We start from the raw sequence: 17,129 nt of genomic DNA, 5'->3' as shown, positions 1-17,129 counted from the left end.
TTATATGTCTATAGATAGTATCTATAGAATTAAATTACCCTTTAAGGATGACCTTTCTGTTAGATACAAAAGCTATATCTCACCTGTAAGGTTTTCTTTGTGTATGTGTGTTTTTAAAAATAGGGTGTTGAGAAAATATTTTTATTACTTAAAAAAAAATTCTTTTATTTTTAATTTTTGTGGGTACATGGTAGATATATATATTTATGAGGTACATGAGATATTTAGATACAGGCATGTGGTGTGTAATAATCACATTATGGAAAATGGGATATCTGTCCCCTCCAGCATTTATTCTTTGTGTATCAAACAGTCCAGTTATACTCTTATAATTGTTTAAAAATGTACCATTAAATTATTTTTTACTATAGTCACTCTGTTGCGCTAGCTAATACTAGGTCTTATTCATTGTTTTTTTTTTTTTTTTTTTTGGTACCCGTTAATTATCCCCTCCTACCTCCTATTACCTTTCCCAGTCTCATAACCATCCTTCTACTTTCTGTCTCCATGAGTTCAGTTGTTTTAGATCCCACAAATTGTGGGATTTTTTAGATACTACAAATAAGTGGGAACATGTGATCTTTGTCTTTCTGTGCCTGGCTTATTTCACTTAATATAATGACTTCCAGTTCCATCCATGTTATTTTAAATAACTGAATCTCATTCATTTTTATGGCTGAATAGTACTCCATTGTGTATATGTGCCACATTTTCTTTGTTCATCTGTTGATGGACACTTAGTTTGCTTTCAAATCTTAGCTAATGTGAACAGTGCTGCTAGAAACGTGGGAGTGCAGATATCTCTTTGATATACTGATTTCTTTTCTTTTGGGTATATATACCCAGCAGTGGGATTGCTGGATTGTGTGGTAGATCCTGTTTTTAGTTTCTTAGGACCCTTCACACTGTTCTCCATAGTGATCGTACTAATTTACGTTCCCACCAACAATATACTGAGGGTTCCCTTTTCTCCACATCCTGGCCAGCATTTGTTTTTGCCTGTCTTTTGGATAAAAGCCATTTTAACCGGGGTAAGATGATATCTCATAGTAGTTTTGATTTGCATTTCTCTGATGATCAGTAATGTCAAGTACCTTTTCATGTGCCTTTTTGCTGTGTGTGTCATCTTTTGAGAAATGTTTCTTCAGACCTTTTGCCCATTTTTTTAAATCAGAATATTAGATTTTTTTTTCCTGTAGAGTGGCTTGAGTTCCTTCTTTATTCTGCTTATTAATCCCTTGTCAGATGGACAGTTTGCAAATATTTTTTCTCATTTTGTGGGTTGTCTCTTTGTTGTTTCCTTTGCTCTGCAGAAGCTTTTTAACTTGAAGTGGTTCCATTTGTTCATTTTTGTATAGCATTTGCCTATGCTTGTGGAGTATTACTGAAGAAATCTTTGCCCAGACCGATGTCCTGGAGAGAGAGTTCCTCCAGTGTTTTCTTGTAGTAGTTTCATAGTTTGAGATCTTAGATAAAAGTCTTTAATCTATTTTTACTTGATTTTTGTATATCTTGAGAGATAGTGTTCAGGTTCATTAATGCATATGGGTATCCAGTTTTCCCAGCTGGTACCTCCCTAGGTTATATGCCACCCTAGTCCACTAGCTCTAATCCCAGCCCCAGTCCTAAGAGTTGCCTAGGAGTTGCAGTCCTTGTGTCCTAGACTGCCTTTCAGGTTTACCTAGGACCCTGTGAAGGGGTGGCCTGCCCCTCCACACCTGTGGGTGTTTCTCGTTAGGTGGAATGAGAGACTTGAGAAAAGAAATAAGACACAGAGACAAAGTATAGAGAAAGAAAAGCGGGGGCCCAGGGGACCGGCGCTCAGCTTACAAAAGACCCACGCCGGCACCGGTCTCTGAGTTCCCTTAGTATTTATAGATAATTATCTTTACCATCTTAAAGATCAGGGAGTGGCAGGACAATAGGATCGTTTTTAGGGAGGAAATCAGCAGTAAGACATAAGAACAAGGATCTCTGTGACATGAATAAGTTCAAAGGAAAATCCTGTGCCTAGAGATAAACCTTTTAGCAGCATTGTTTCATTCTATCACATGGGGATAAACCTTGGACAATACCTAGCTTTTCTAGGAACAAAGACACACCCTGCACGCCCAAAATCCATTAAACCTTGAGTTACCACAGCACATGTCTCTTGCAAGAACAAGGTTGGGGGTAGGGCCGCAGATTAACAGCATCTCAAATACAGAACAAAATGGAGTCTCTTATGTCTACTTCTTTCTATATAGACACAGTAACAGGCTGATCTCTTTCTTTTCCCCACACCCTGGAGCACTTGAGCCCATGGTAGTGAGGCTTGCCAAGAAAGTCAGGTTCTTATTGCTGGGATGGATGATTCCTCTTTGGCTAGATCTGGTCCAAAGGCTCCGTCAGTGCATGGGCACTAGCTGAGCCCAGCATGGCTTTCCTGTCCCTCCCTTAAGTGCACAGACTCTGTCCATGTTGTGGGGCCAGATGGGGGAGGTGTGCTGTCAGGGATTTAAGGCTGTCTCTCCTACCCTCTTCAATGCCTCTTTCAGTGATACAAAGTCAAAACCAGGTAGTATGATTGCTCACGTGATATTTGGTTCTTGTGATGATGCTTTTCTGTGTGCAGATAGTTGTAAAATTTGGTGTTCCTGCTGGGGGTGGGATGAACAGTGTAGGCTTCTATTCTACCATCCTGCTCCACCCAGTAATTTAGTTTTTCTACTTGCTGTGGAATGGCTACTTTATAGGGGTTCTATAACACACATTTCTCAATAATTTGATTTGGTAGTCTAACCATGTTAGTACATTTAGATTTGCCTCATTCTTTTTAACTTCTCTATAGTGTTTCTCTGTATGGATATACCACAGATATATTATCAATTCCTTACTGATTGATATTTAGGTTGTTTCTAGAAACAGAACTTTAGTTAACACCTTGTGTACCTTGACAGGCCATCTTTTGACATTTATGATAGTGTTTTTTTAGGTGATACCTACCCAATGGAATGGTTGGTTTGTAGATGCGCAATAATGGATAATGTAAGATTGCTCACTAAATAACTGTAATAATTTACTCCTTGGTAATTTATGAGAGTGTTACCAACATCTTAATTTCTTCAGCTTTAGAAATGCATCATATGGAAAATGATACCTAGTTTTAATTTGCATCTTTTGATTATTCATTAACTTCATCTTTTTGTATAATTGTTAGCTCTATCTATTAACTAAGTGAGTAGTCTGTATCTTTTCCTATTCTGTTATTGTTATCATTTTAAAAATATTCATTTGAAGGTGCATGAATATTGTGCATTCTAGACACTAATTTTGCATTTTATGTAAGAAGTATTTTCTTATAGTGTGTTGCTTGTGTTATGCATACATATAACGAGTTTGAATTTTTTTTTTTTTTGGCAGAGCCTCGCTCTGTTGCCCAGGCTGGAATGCAGTGATGCTATCTTGCCTCACTGCAAGCTCTGCCTTCTGGGTTCACGCCATTCTCCTGCCTCAGCCTTCTGAGTACCTGGGACTTCAGGTGCTCGCCACTTATAGAGACGGGATTTCACCGTGTTAGCCAGGATGGTCTCGATCTGACCTCGTGATCTGCCCGTCTCGGACTCCCAAAGTGCTGGGATTACAGGCATGAGCCACCTCACCTGGCCAAATTTGAAATTTTTGTGTACTCAAATTTATTGGTATTCTATGGCTTCTGTGATTTTTTTCTTTATTTTTTTTTTGCCTGTGACACAACCTCAGGAGGTCCCAAGGACATGTGCCCCTCTTTTTGAGATAGGGTTTCACTCTGTCACCCAGGCTGGAGTGCAGTGGCACAATTTTGGCTCATTGCCACCTCTGCCTCCCAGTTCAAGTAAGCCTCCCAGTTCAAGTAATCCTCCCATGTCAGCCTCCTGAGTACCTGGGACTACAAGTGCAAGCAACCACGCATGGCTAATTATTTATTTTTTTTTTGTAGATAAGAGGTCTCACTTTGTTGCCCAAGGTGATCTCACACTCCTGGGCTCAGGTGATTCTCCTGCCTCCGCCTCCCAGAGTGTTGGGATTACAGGTGTGAGTCACTGTTCCTGGCCTGCTTTTTTCTTTTGTCTTTTTAAGAACTTGCCTGTGCTCAGGAGAATGGCGTAAACCCGGGAGGTGGAGCTTGCAGTGAGCTGAGATCCGGCCACTGCACTCCAGCCTGGGCGACAGAGCGAGACTCCATCTCAAAAAAAAAAAAAGAACTTGCCTGTGCTAGTGCCTAGAAGATTTTATTCCTTAATCTATTACTTGCAGCATAGTATAGGATTGGAATCAGTATTATTTCCAAAATGGGAGCCAGTTAGCCTCAACACTGTTTATGCCTAATTTATCCTTCCTTGTTGATTTGAAAAGCTGCTTTTATTTGTATAAATTCTGTATACATAGATGTGTTTCATACTCTTCTGCTGTGGCAATACTATGTGGTTTCTGTTATAGCAATTATTATAACTTCATAATATTTCCCTCTCTTTCTTGTAGAGTTATTTTTCTTGGTTTATTCATTTTGGTTAATGTTTTTCCTCTTTATTTAAATTTTGTTTAAACTTGAACATTTATTCCTGCACATTAGTTTTAGAATCAGTTTAAGTACTCTAAAAAAAACTTGCTGGAATTTAATTAATACTGTGTTGAGTTTGTAATAGTATTTTTACAACATTAAGTCTATCAAAAAACATGGTTTGTTGGCTGGTGGCTCATGCCTGTTACCCTAGCATTTTGAGAGGCTGAGGTGGGCAGATAACTTGAGCTCAGGAGTTTGAGACCAGCCTGGGGCAATATGATGAAATCCAGTCTCTACTAAAAATACAAAAATTAGCTGGGTGTGGTGGTGCATACATGTAGTCACAGCTACTCAGGAAGAGGCTGTGGCAGGAGGATTGCTTGAGCCCACGAGGTGGAGAGGTCGCAGTGAGCTGAGATGGCACCATGGCACCCCAGCCTGGGCAACAGCGTCAGGCTTTGTCTTAAAGAACAGGGTTTGTTTATTTAGATTTCCTTTTATGCCCTTTAGCAAGTTTTATTTTATTTTTTTTCCATGAAGTTCTTGAACATTTTTGGGGGTTAAATTTATTATTTTACTTATTTTTACATATAGCTATTAGAGGATCTTTATTTTTTAGTTTTCATATGTTTTCTAGTTAGTTACTACTAGAGTAACTTGTCATCCTAGTTTATACCTGCTACATGCCATACATTTATTCCCATTGTCCTGGTTTGGATAATTAAATCGTGTGGCCTTAGTTATTACCAATGTTACCATTTAGGATTTCATTGTTTCAAATAACAGAAAACCTCACTAGTAGGTTGTTAACAAATAAGAGAGATATTTATCTCATAACAGAAATCTGCATGTAGGTGGTCCAGTGCTGGTGTAACAGCGCCATAGTATCTTCAGGAACCCCGCCTTGTATTCCAGCACTACTATCTTTAGAATGCGTCTTTCATCCTCAGTTGTAAGATGGTTTCTGCGCCTTCTGGCATCTTTTCTATCTTTGAGACATAAAGGAATAAAAATGAAGAGCAAAGTGAGTTTTTGTTTTCTTTTCTGGAAAGAATGAGTTCCCCAGCAGCATTTGCCTGCATTTGATTTACCAGAACTACCAGACACATGGCCATCTAGTTGCAGAGGCAGTTAAGGAGAAACAAGGATTAAATACATAATTTAAGAACTTAAACTGGCCGGGCGCGGTGGCTCAAGCCTGTAATCCCAGCACTTTGGGAGGCCGAGACGGGCGGATCACGAGGCCGGGAGATCGAGACCATCCTGGTTAACACGGTGAAACCCCGTCTCTACTAAAAAATACAAAAAACTAGCCGGGAGAGGTGGCGGGCGCCTGTAGTCCCAGCTACTCGGGAGGCTGAGGCAGGAGAATGGCGTGAACCCGGGAGGCGGAGCTTGCAGTGAGCTGAGATCCGGCCACTGCACTCCAGCCTGGGTGACAGCGCGAGACTCCGTCTCAAAAAAAAAAAAAAAAAAAAAAAAAAAAAAAAAAAAGAACTTAAACTTTATTCCGTAGAGAGGTATATGTTCAAGGTTTTTGAACCGGGGCATGACATAATAAAATGGAGATTAGAAGGATTCATTTGGAAATGGTCTGGAGAATGAGTTAGGCAAATGATTCTGAAGGCAAAGAAAGCCTAGCAGATTGATTAAAGTGGAGAAGAGCACTGAAGTCCAGTTAGAAAACTCATTTAATCAATATACTCAGCCTTTTGTGATAATGGTAATGATTTGGGGGTAGACTAGTAACCTTGAAAACAGAAAGGAATAGTGGCTTGTCTTAGCGACTGTCCAGAAAGACTCAGCTGATCATTAAATTTTGGGAATTGTTGAGAAGGCCAGTTTTCTTTCATTCTAAACAGTTAACATAGTTAAGGATAAGGAACATAGGTAAGGATACATTTAAGGAAATAGAATGTTTAAAATAGCTTAAAAAATTTTCTTGGCCAACTTTTTGATGAAGTTGGTAAGGTAACAATGTAAGTCTAAGAGCCCAGGCATATTTACTGTCATGATTTTCTTAGTAATGAACAGGGTAAAGAAAATACTAGCACTAAAATCTAGAAAACATGCCATTTTCAAGGCAAATATTAATGTTCTCCAGCTACGTATTGTTTGGATGATGCTGGAACAAGAGGGCTAACTCATGACACCTCTGTTGTGATAGAGCAACATGCCTAGGGATTGAATGGAGGGAACTCCTAACAGAATTTGAGTAGTGCCTTCTTCATATTGGAAGTATGTGGGCATTTGGTTTTTTTGTTGTTGTTGTTTGTTTTGTTTGTTTTGTTTTGTAAATAAGTGTCTGAGGCAGGAAGGGGCAATCTTTTTGGCGTGTTACCACTTCAAGTTTTTCTACCAGTGCAAGCCAGAAATAAGCTGAAAGAACAAACTAGGAAAAAGAAGAGCTGTGCTATAGCTTTCTTGGTCCAGATCTTGATTTTGGCATGGCATGTCAAAATGTAGAAAAAACTTACCTTCCCAACATTTGATATTTCATGTTAGGACTGCCTCTGACTCTAGCTATGTTTCATGTAACATCCTTTCCATTTTGCTGCTTCTGGGAATCAGTAAATATTACAGAAAAGGTATTCTATATCCCTGTGTTAATACGGATTTGTACAACTCTTGTCAGAAACTAGGTAACCTCGTCTTTAATAATAACCTTGCAACCTGTCTTTAATAATAATAATAATTTAATAATAATCTCGACATCCATTCTTAGCAGTAATTAAGTCTTTTTGAGCTACTCCTTGCCCCACCATTACCAGTAATCTAATGAAAGCAAACATTCTTTTTTCTCCCAGAGAAAGGGTCATATACTCATACTTTAAAAGTTTTCTTTAAAATATTAGGAGCCCAGCGCAGTGGCTCACGCCTGTAATCCCAGCACTTTGGGAGGCTGAGGCAGGATAATTGCTTGAGCTCAGGAGTTTGAGACTAGCCCGGGCAATATAGTGAGATCTTATCTCTACAGAAAATTTAAAAATTGACCAGGTGTGGTGGTATGCATCCAGCTGCTGGGTAGGGTGAGGTGGGAGGATCGCTTGAGCCCGGGAGGCGGAGGTTGGCTGGGTGATGGAGTGAGATCCTATCTCAAAAAAAAAGGGGGCTAGGAGATGGTCAGGAGCCCTTGATGTGGAAAGAAGTAGGATCAGATTTCTAATAAAACCCTTTTAGCCATGAAATCCTACTGCGGTTCAACCTTGTACAAAAAAACCCAATTTTTAAAATTTCAATTCAGTGTTTTCAGCAGGATTCATGGGAACATTACAATTAAAATTGGAGCAAGTAGTCAACTAAGAAGATTGCATGGATATGAAAAATAGTGCTGGGCGTTAGTGAACAATTGAGCATTACAGAAAATCTAATGAATTAACAAGGAGATAAAAGCGAAAATATGCAATCAGAATTCGGATGAGAGGTTTTCATTTTAATTCTGAAACTATTTCTTATTAGTTAAGCATCTGTTACGCATCTGTTGTGTCAGGCATTGTAACATCTACAGAAGATGCAGTGGTGAGCAAGAGACGTGTGATCCTACTCTTGGTGTGAAAGTTTAAAAGAGTGAAAAATGATTAGAGGAAAGGCATGGTAGATATATTTAGAAGATGCAATCTGTACATAAGTGGAATTCCAGAAAGAGGACATCACTTAAATACTGAGGATTTTAAATTTCATGGTTATGGTGGGGCACCTTATAGTGATCTAGGCAGAAAACAGTTTAACTATACAAAGAAATAGTCTAGCCTTAGATGGCAGAGCAACACATTCTTAAGAGTTGGGTGGGAAAAAGATTGTGATTCATTGTAATTGAGTACATTCATTTCAAGTGGAATCCTAAGGTGTGTGTTAGGGCAGTATTTATTCTCAGACTTGCATGGACTTAGAAGGTATTTCACTAATACATCTTTTTCCAAAACATTAAAATGAACGTAAGAAATGGAGAAGTTACTATATAAAATGTTGGCAGTGAACAATGAAACCAGTTAAACATAGACTAAAATCTAAATAATCATATTTTTATAAAATAAATTTCAAGAAATATCACTTAAAATTACCAGAAACACAATTTTCATCTGAAATGTATAATCAAAAATTGGAATGTAGCCAAGGAGTAAAGGCTAAAAGTTTCAACTTACACATTGGAACTCAGTAGTTTCAAATTTCTTTTAAAATTGAAAGTTACCATTAGTAAAATAGAACTAGAACTAATTTCTTCTAAATAATTGAGTTGAAGGAATGTGTGGGATAAAATCCCATATAGTGCAAAAAGAAATGACGAGAGTGCCCAAAAAGAACAGAAAGTATAAAATTGCATGAGAACAGTTATGATGAAATTCAGATCAAGTTAACAAATATTTGCTGAATGTTAAAGCACGACTTTATGCACTGGAAATAGAATATTGAAGAAAACGAAGTCCCTGGTATCACAGAGTTTTAACTTCAAGGGATAGGGAGAGAAAGACCACAAATAAGTTAAAAATGCATACATAAATTATGTTTGTTTTCAACCAGTGCTATGGTAAAAAAAATATTAGGAAAGGGGAATAGAAGTACTCTTGTTGGGAAATGAAGAGCTGTGCAACTTTCAGTAAGGTAGTTGGGGAAGATCTCATTGAAAAGGTGATATTTGAGCAAACACTTGAAGAAGATGAGGGAACAAACCACATCCTGGATTGAGAGCATTCCAGACAGAAGGAACAGCACCTGCAAAACCTATGCCTGTGTAGCATCTTAGAGAATTAGAAAGGATGCTTGGGGGTTGGAGTGAAGAAGTGTAGGAAGAAGTGTATTGGGGTTTGGGAGTTAGAAGGTAGGTGGAACATATGTTGTAAACTCTTAGAGGCCGTTGTAAGAGGCCTCTGGCTTTTTTTCCTTGAGTCTAATGAGAAGTTTTGAGTTGCAGAACAGCAGGTTCAGTCTGGTTTTATGTTGTGAATAGAGAGTGGGTGAATCCCAAGGACTGAAGCAGAGATGGTTAGGAGGCAGTTGTAGTAATCAAAGCAAAAGATAGCAGTAGATTAGACCAGGGTGATAGTGGTTGAACTTTAGACATCTGAAATGTCACAGTGCTATAAGAAACCATGTTTTTGAAAGATACAGTAGTTCCCCCTATCTGAGGCTTGGCTTTGCAGTTTTAGTGGTCAGTTGTGGTTTGAAAATACTGAATAGCAAATTCCAGAAATAATTAACATGTTTTAAATTGTGCCCCGTTCTGAGTAGCATGATGAAATTTCATGCAGTCCAACTCCAACCCACTGGGGCTGTGAATCATTGTTTTGTCTAGAGTTATCCATACTTTATATGCTATGTACCCACTAGTCACTTAACAGCTGTCTTGGTTATCAGATTGACCGTCACTGTATTGCAGTGCTTTGTGTTTAAATAACCCTCATTTTACTTAATAATGGCCCTAAAGTGCAAGTATGGTGATGCTGGCAATTTGGATATGCCAAAGAGAAGCTGTAAAATGCTTCCTTTAAGTGAAAAGGTGAAAGTTCTCAACTTGAAAGAAAAAAATTGTATGCTGAAGCTAAGATCTACAGTACAGTAAGATGTTTTGACAGACCATATTCACGTAAGTTTTATTACACTACATTGTTACAACTTTTTTTTAAAATTTAAAATATGGAATGCCTAACAAATACATGTGTCATCCTTGCACAGGGGCCATGCTAATTACGGTATCATTCCAATTTTAGTGTATGTGCTGCTGAAGAGAGCATTTTTCTGTTTTTTTTATTGTTGATCTCTTACTATGTCTAATTCATAAATTAAACTTTCATGTATATATAGGAAAAAACATAGCATATATAGGGTTCAGCACTAGCACGGTTTCAAGGCATCCACCGGGGGTCTTGGATAAGGGGAAACTGAATGATAAGAAAACGCAGATGAGTTGTAAAAGATGAGATGTAAAATTAGGCTGTGTAATCACAAATTGAAAAAAAATGTGTTTATAAATAGAAAAAGGTAATAAGCATGTATCCTTTAGAATAGGAAGATTTTATATTTTTTTTTTCCTGTATTTTAAAAATTGCTTTATACTAAATTTCTTTTGTTCAAAATATTTTTCCTACATAGAACAAAGAGGTGAAGAGAAAGACTTTAGAGTCAAAGAAAGGATCTGCATCTACCTTAAAGTAAGTGACTCTGATTTCGTATGTGAGAATGAAATGTACATGTGACTTAAGAAATTTTAATTTTTAAAACTGCATTTTTAATATATTTTATCACTATAACTACAATTTAAGAGGGATATCACTCCAGTTGAATTATTTTAAACGTTTTTAGGTTTAAATATTACATTTTTAGGATTTTGAAGAACTTGGAATTCCTAAGTTGCTGCTAATTTTTTTTTCTCCTTTTAAATAGAAGAGATGCAGATGCTTCAAAAGCTGTTGAAATTGTTACTTCAACTTCTGCTGGTAAGTTGTTACTTTTAACATTCTTTCAAATGAATGTATCTTGTCAGTTTAGTAGAAACTTAGATGATGATGCTAGGAAGACACTATTGTGCTTTAATGAAGGAGACCCAAATTACATTCTTTAATTGACCCATGTATTAAGCAGATGGTTAATATTTAGTGCCGTGTAATTACAGAATCTCTGCTGGAGTAAATACAGCAAATCTAAGATAATGTATATGAAATATCTATCCTAGTTCCATAGTTAATAGCTGCTTTTTACATGTTTAGGTTAGTTATGCAATATCTCCCTCCATCCCCTCCCGATAAACCCACAAGACAAAACCTGAGAAAGGTATGTTAAGATTGCTTATCTGGTCTCCTTTGATTTTGAAGGTTAATTGAGAGCCAAAAGGCAAGCAAAAAAGACTATCCAGAAATGGATATTATCATACTCATGTGATAAAATCTATTTCTTTATACTCAGGAAAATACTTGAAGCCATCATTATGAATCTAGTTAAATAAATATTGCATACAGATTTATAATCCGAGTTCTCTTTTTTCTTAGTCCATTTAGGACTAGAAAGGTGGAAAAAAGTTTTGAGACTAGTACTAGTGAGAATAAATAGCTCAATGCTGAAAGACAGGAAAGAAAAGCTAAAATAAGGCAGACACAAATTTAGGAACTTACATTGCGTTTTGTATGTTCTGTTTGGGGAAGGTAAAAATATGGTGTGTTTTGGTTTTTCTGCCTGGAATGAGATAAGAATTTAGGTACTAAGTTTTACTAGTGAGGTGAAAATTGGATTGTATGGAATATCTCATTTCCCTGTAGTTTTTAGTTGCATAGAGTACTGAAGTATTGAAGGTTAGTAGAGATACTATGAATGGCTTCTGGAAGACAGTACATTTTGATTAAGATTTTAAATTAGGTAACGTTATGTGAAGAGATAAAATGTGGAGGCAGAAGATTACTTCATGTGGGGGACACATAACAAGGGTAACAAAGTGGAGTTATTCTACTGAAGGCCTTGAAGGGTCATGCTGAGAAGTTTTCAAATTTGACCCCATTAGTAGCATTTTCAGAATGTGTCGTAAGATTAATTTCTGAAAGACGTTTTGGGTAAAAAAGTTTGGGGTGTGTGTTACAGCTATTTTTTCTCTTTTGAAAAAATAATTCACAGAACACGTTTTATGAAGTCCTTCAGGAAAGAAACCTATTTAGCTTTGTTTAGTCCACTGTTTCTTAAGCTTGGCAAAAGTGCACTCTATTTTTTCTGTATAAGAGCTAGCAACAGTTGGTACAGACTGGGAAATTGCAGTAGAGAATATGGAGCCACTCATTGATTGTTTAGGATTCTTATATAGATTGGATAAATTGGAGAGATGTAAAAATCCCGCTGAGAAAACACAGTTGGGCTTCACTTTGGAATGATTAGGACCTGATGTGAAAAAGGTTAATTTAAGTGATGTGAGGAGGTAAAATTTGCATTTTATTGTATGGAATTTTTTAGTAAATGAGTTTAAAAAAATTTTTAAGTAATAAAAAATTTCAAAGTTTCAGTCCTGATAGGTTTTACTAAGAGTGTGATGATATTATTGATTACAATTGGAAAACTCACAGTGGTGTCTTTGAATTTGGGGGTAGGACCTTAGATTTCACCATTACCAAATTTCAGCTGTCACAGGTATCTGCTGGAGATATTCTTTAGTCAGCCAATCATGTGGCATTGAAAGTGAGATACTTGGGAATTTTTTTAAGTTGGTCTAAATTTTGAAAAGCTAAGTACTTCCTTCCAATATAAATGTAGAAAGAAAAAGGAACCTCTAAACAGGACTGAGAAAGTGACAGGTGAGAAAGAAGGGTACTTTATAATTTTTTGAGATCTGCTCAGATTGAAGAGTGACAGGAAGAGTTAATTAGGGCAGTTTTAAGGATAAATTTGATTATAAGCACAGGGAGGAAGCAAGAGTGTAATTTGATCATAAATGGAAACATTAGAGCTCTTACCCAGTACTAATTAAAAAGAAAAATAGTAATTATTGAGTACCTATTATATGCCCATGATAGGGGGTACTTTGTAGAGGCTTAGGATGTATCAGTGGACCAAATAGGCATCCCACCAGACAGTTTACATTTTTAACTTGAGATGACAAATATAAAATATAAAATAAACATTAAATAACACAAGTTTTAGAAAATGAGAAGTTCTGTGACACAGAGCAAAAGCAGAACCAGGATAAAGGTGATGCAGGATTAGTTTGTTTTAAAGTTAGAGTTTAGTATACAAAATGAGGTCAAAATGACTTATTAAGTAGACAGGCCTACTAACACAATCTGTTCCAGAAGAGAGAAAACAAGGAAAAGAAGCCTAACATTTGTGGGTATGATATTTATGCTGGGCACATAGTGTATTTATGTTACTTTGTTTAATCTTTCAAACCATTCTTTGAGTTATAGTTAATGTTTGGCTGGGTGCAGTGGCTTGTGCCTATAATCCCAGCACTTTGGGAGGTTGAGGTGGACGGATCACCTGAGGTCAGGAGTTCAAGACCAGCCTGGCCAACATGGTGAAACGTTGTCTCTGCTAAAAATACAAAGATTAGCCGCGTGTGGTGGTGGTAGTCCCAGCTACTCGGGAGGCCGAGGCACGAGAGTCTCTTGAATCTGGGAGGCAGGGGTTGCAGTGAGCCAAGATCGTGCCACTGCACTCCAGCCTGGATGACAAGAGCGAGACTCCACCTCAAAAAAATATATTGTTCTCATTTTCTAGAAGAGATAGATTCAGAAAGATTAAATGAGTCAGGGTCACATGGAGGAGTTAGAATTTGAATGCAAAACTGTGATTCCAAAGCTTTGTGCATATACTAAATTACCTCCCTCAGGAATGAAAACTTGTTGATCTCCTTGGATCACTACTTTTCTCCAGCCTTTCTAGTTTTCCTAACAATCTTTTCCTATTCTCATGTCATACTTTTCTTCCTGGGTGGTTTCTTTCTTTCTTTTTTTTTTTTTCTTTTATTGAGATGGAGTTTCACTGTGTTGCCTAGTCTGGAGTACAGTGGCATGATTTTGACTCACTGCAACCGCTGCCTCCCAGGTTCAAGTGATTCTCCTGCCTCACCCTCCCGAATAGCTGGGATTACACACATGCGACACTATGCCTGACTGATTTTTTTTTTTTTTTTAAGTAGACATGGGGTTTCACCATGTTGGCCAGGCTGGTCTCAAACTCCTGACCTTAAGTGATGCACCCACCTCGGCCTCCCAAAGTGCTGGGATTACAGGTGTGAGCCACCATGCCTGGCCCTCTTTCTGGGTGATTTCTTTCCTGTCAGTCTTTAAGGACATCTCCCATACATACATAAACTCTTCTATCCCCTTGAGTATACTCTTCTCATTTTCTTATATTACAATTACTACTAATCATCCAGTAGAGTAATTCTTAACCCTGTCTTCTCTTTTCTTCTGTTTGACATAACTCGGATTTCAATAACATCCTTCCTCTTTTCAGCCGGTCAGTGGCGGATCTGTATTTTCCCTTGAATCTACTTCAGCTCTCAGATTCTTTATACGTAGCTTCATCATGCCTATAACTCTTTAATTCAGACCTATCGTCTCACATTTGAACTTTTGAAGATAGCCTCCTGACTGGTATTTTTTATTCCATTCTCTGCTTTATTATACACATTGTTGCCCAGAGGTCTCTTTAAAGCAAATCTGATCATTCTACTTTTAGTGACCAGTGGAATAAAGTCCAAATTCATTGACTTTCCGTAAATTATTCTTTGCCCTTTGACCCCAGATTATCTTTTGAACCTATTAACAGTCAACTACGTACTATTTTCTAGTCACTCAGAATAGTTTATTTTCCATGTTATTTCATTGCTTCTTTATTTATGCTATTTGCATAGAATTGATGTCTGACTTCATTTAACTTTAGTAAGCACTTAATAGGTCACAGGCAAGGTACTGAAGATAAAAAGTCAGTTAAGACTCCTTTTGGGGAGAGTTGGGGGACAGATTCTGATTTATCCTGTAAGGCTCATCTCTGATGAAACTTCCTTGATCGAATGATTTTTTTCTCTTTCTGTGGCTTTTCTCTTTTTTATAAATACTATGTCCCCTTTTCTTTTTACCTTTTCAATTCCCAGCTGAAAATGGCTTTCTTTTAAATCTAATTATAAAAATAATGAATGTTTGTTGTCAGTAATTTAAAATATTTCAGAAGATGTTTAAAGAAAGTGATTCACACCATTCAGAGATCTCTTGTTTGTTTGCTTAAGTCAGTTATTTCCACAATAAAAACCCTCTGCTCACCTGTGGGAACTCCCACATGTGAGTTCCACCAAATCTTTTAGAAAGCAATATCGATTTCAGCTATACCATGGCATTCAGGGGAAGGGAAAGCTTCCTATAAAAGGGGGAATGAGAAAAGGTGGGGCAACAGGCTAATACATCAAATACTGACAAAGACACTACACACCTATCTGAATGGCTAATATAAAAAATAATGATAGCACCAAATGCTGATGTGTATGTAGAAAAACTCATACATTGTGTGCAAGAGCAGTTGTGAAATAGTACAGCCATTCTGGAAAAGAGTGTGGAAGTTTAACTTAACAAAACTAAACATGTGCTTACTCTGTGAGTTATCACCTATACTCTCGAGCACTCATCCCAGAGAAATGAAAACTTACGCTCATACAAAAGCCTATACACGAATATTTATGGGTACTTTGTTTTTAATTGTCCCAAACTGGAAACAACCCAAATGTTCTTCAGTGGATGAATGACTATTTTAAAAAGTTTTATATTATAAAATTTCACGTATATCATATTGAAATGAAATTACAGAGAGAGAACAGATTAGTGATTGTCAGGGTTGGTGGGAGGGAGGTGGCTATTGCTATAAATGGGTTTTAGAAGAGATCATTATGAAGGAACTGTTCTGTATCTTGGCTGGTGGTAATCACACTGATATACACCTATGATAAAATTTCACAGAGCTAAGTACACATTGTGTGTAAAATGAGTGAAATCTGGATGTTGGTAGATGGTATCAGTTGTATCAATTTTCTGTCTGTGATACTGTACTACAGTTATACAAAGTGTTAACCATTGGAGGGAAACTGGGTAAAGGGTATATGGGGTCTCTCCCTCTTACTTCATACAACTCCATGTGAATTTATAATTATCCCAAAGGTGAAAGTTAAGTATTTTTTTTAATGCTGACAGCTTTCATGAAACTGTAGAACAATTATATTTAGGAATAATAATGTTAAATTTTAGTGTAAAATTTTAACATATAGTGTCTGTGAGCACTTTGAATAATGGACTATTCTCAAGAGAGGGTTGTATTGGAAGTATAAAGATGGTTCAAAATGAGGAAATCTGTTAATTCAATTCTACTATATTAAAAAAAGGAACGTATGAACCTTTCCATAAATACTGAAAGGGGTATTAACTTCAACATCCATTTCTAGCATTTAAAAAAGAATTCTTAGCGTGGGCAACATAGTGAGACCTAGTCTGTATCAGAAATTAAGAAATTATCTGGGCATGTTGGCATGTGCCAGTTACTTGCAAGGCTGATCTGGGAGGATTGCTTGAGCCCAGGAGGTCGAGGCTTCAGTGAGCTGTGATCGTGCTACTGTACCCCAGCCTGTGCAGCAGGGTGAGACCCTGTCTCCAAAAAAAAAAAAAAGTTTCTTAAATATGGTATGTGTGTATATATACTTTTTTATGCACACACATATACAAGTACACATATGTTAAAAGCCAGCTTATGCATAATAATATGCTTAATAATGCATGAGATGCATTCCCATTAAACTGAGACTATGTATCAGCACTTCTTTGAGTTAAAATAAATATTTTTTAAAACTAAGAACCATTAACCAGTACAATGTAATTCAGGAGGCATGGAAATTGGAAAGTAGGATACACCATTATTTGCAAATATGATAGTATGGTGGAGAACCTAAGAGAATCAATTATACAGTGCTATTTAATTATAATTACCCATCTTAATTCTCTAATATGTAATGTTTAATTGCTTTATTTATAAAGAAGAGCTCCTTATGTAATCTAATATTAAATAGTCCATTTACAGTAAAAAAAGTAGAAGTTATAAAAAGAAAACTAAAATATTAAAAGGCATAAAATGAGTCTTAAATGAAAAAACAACCTTC

General features: G+C 36.9%; 1 protein-coding gene and 1 non-coding gene across 27 annotated transcripts in view; one reads left to right on the top strand and one right to left on the bottom strand.

The window, feature by feature from the left end:
- ZNF638 (zinc finger protein 638) overlaps nt 1–17,129 on the top strand; it is a 162,218-nt gene that overhangs the window by 102,905 nt on the left and 42,184 nt on the right. For all 26 annotated transcript variants that reach the window (XR_012422209.1, XR_012422207.1, XR_012422210.1 and 23 more), the window contains 2 exons: nt 10,610–10,668; nt 10,901–10,953. Coding sequence is in view for 22 of the 26 variants with exons in the window: in XM_074011559.1 (XP_073867660.1) it covers nt 10,610–10,668; nt 10,901–10,953 (112 nt within the window). In the remaining 4 variants the exon portion in view is untranslated. The remainder of the gene's footprint in view (nt 1–10,609; nt 10,669–10,900; nt 10,954–17,129) is intronic.
- On the bottom strand, nt 10,148–10,251 carry LOC123568465 (U6 spliceosomal RNA). The gene has a single exon (XR_006691842.1). It is a non-coding gene; the product is annotated as a U6 spliceosomal RNA (small nuclear RNA).

This window comes from Macaca fascicularis, chromosome 13 (assembly GCF_037993035.2).
Source record: "Macaca fascicularis isolate 582-1 chromosome 13, T2T-MFA8v1.1".
NCBI classification, from domain to species: Eukaryota; Metazoa; Chordata; class Mammalia; order Primates; family Cercopithecidae; genus Macaca; species Macaca fascicularis.
Note: the sequence above shows the minus strand (reverse complement) of the source record. Positions and strands in the feature narration are given on the sequence as shown.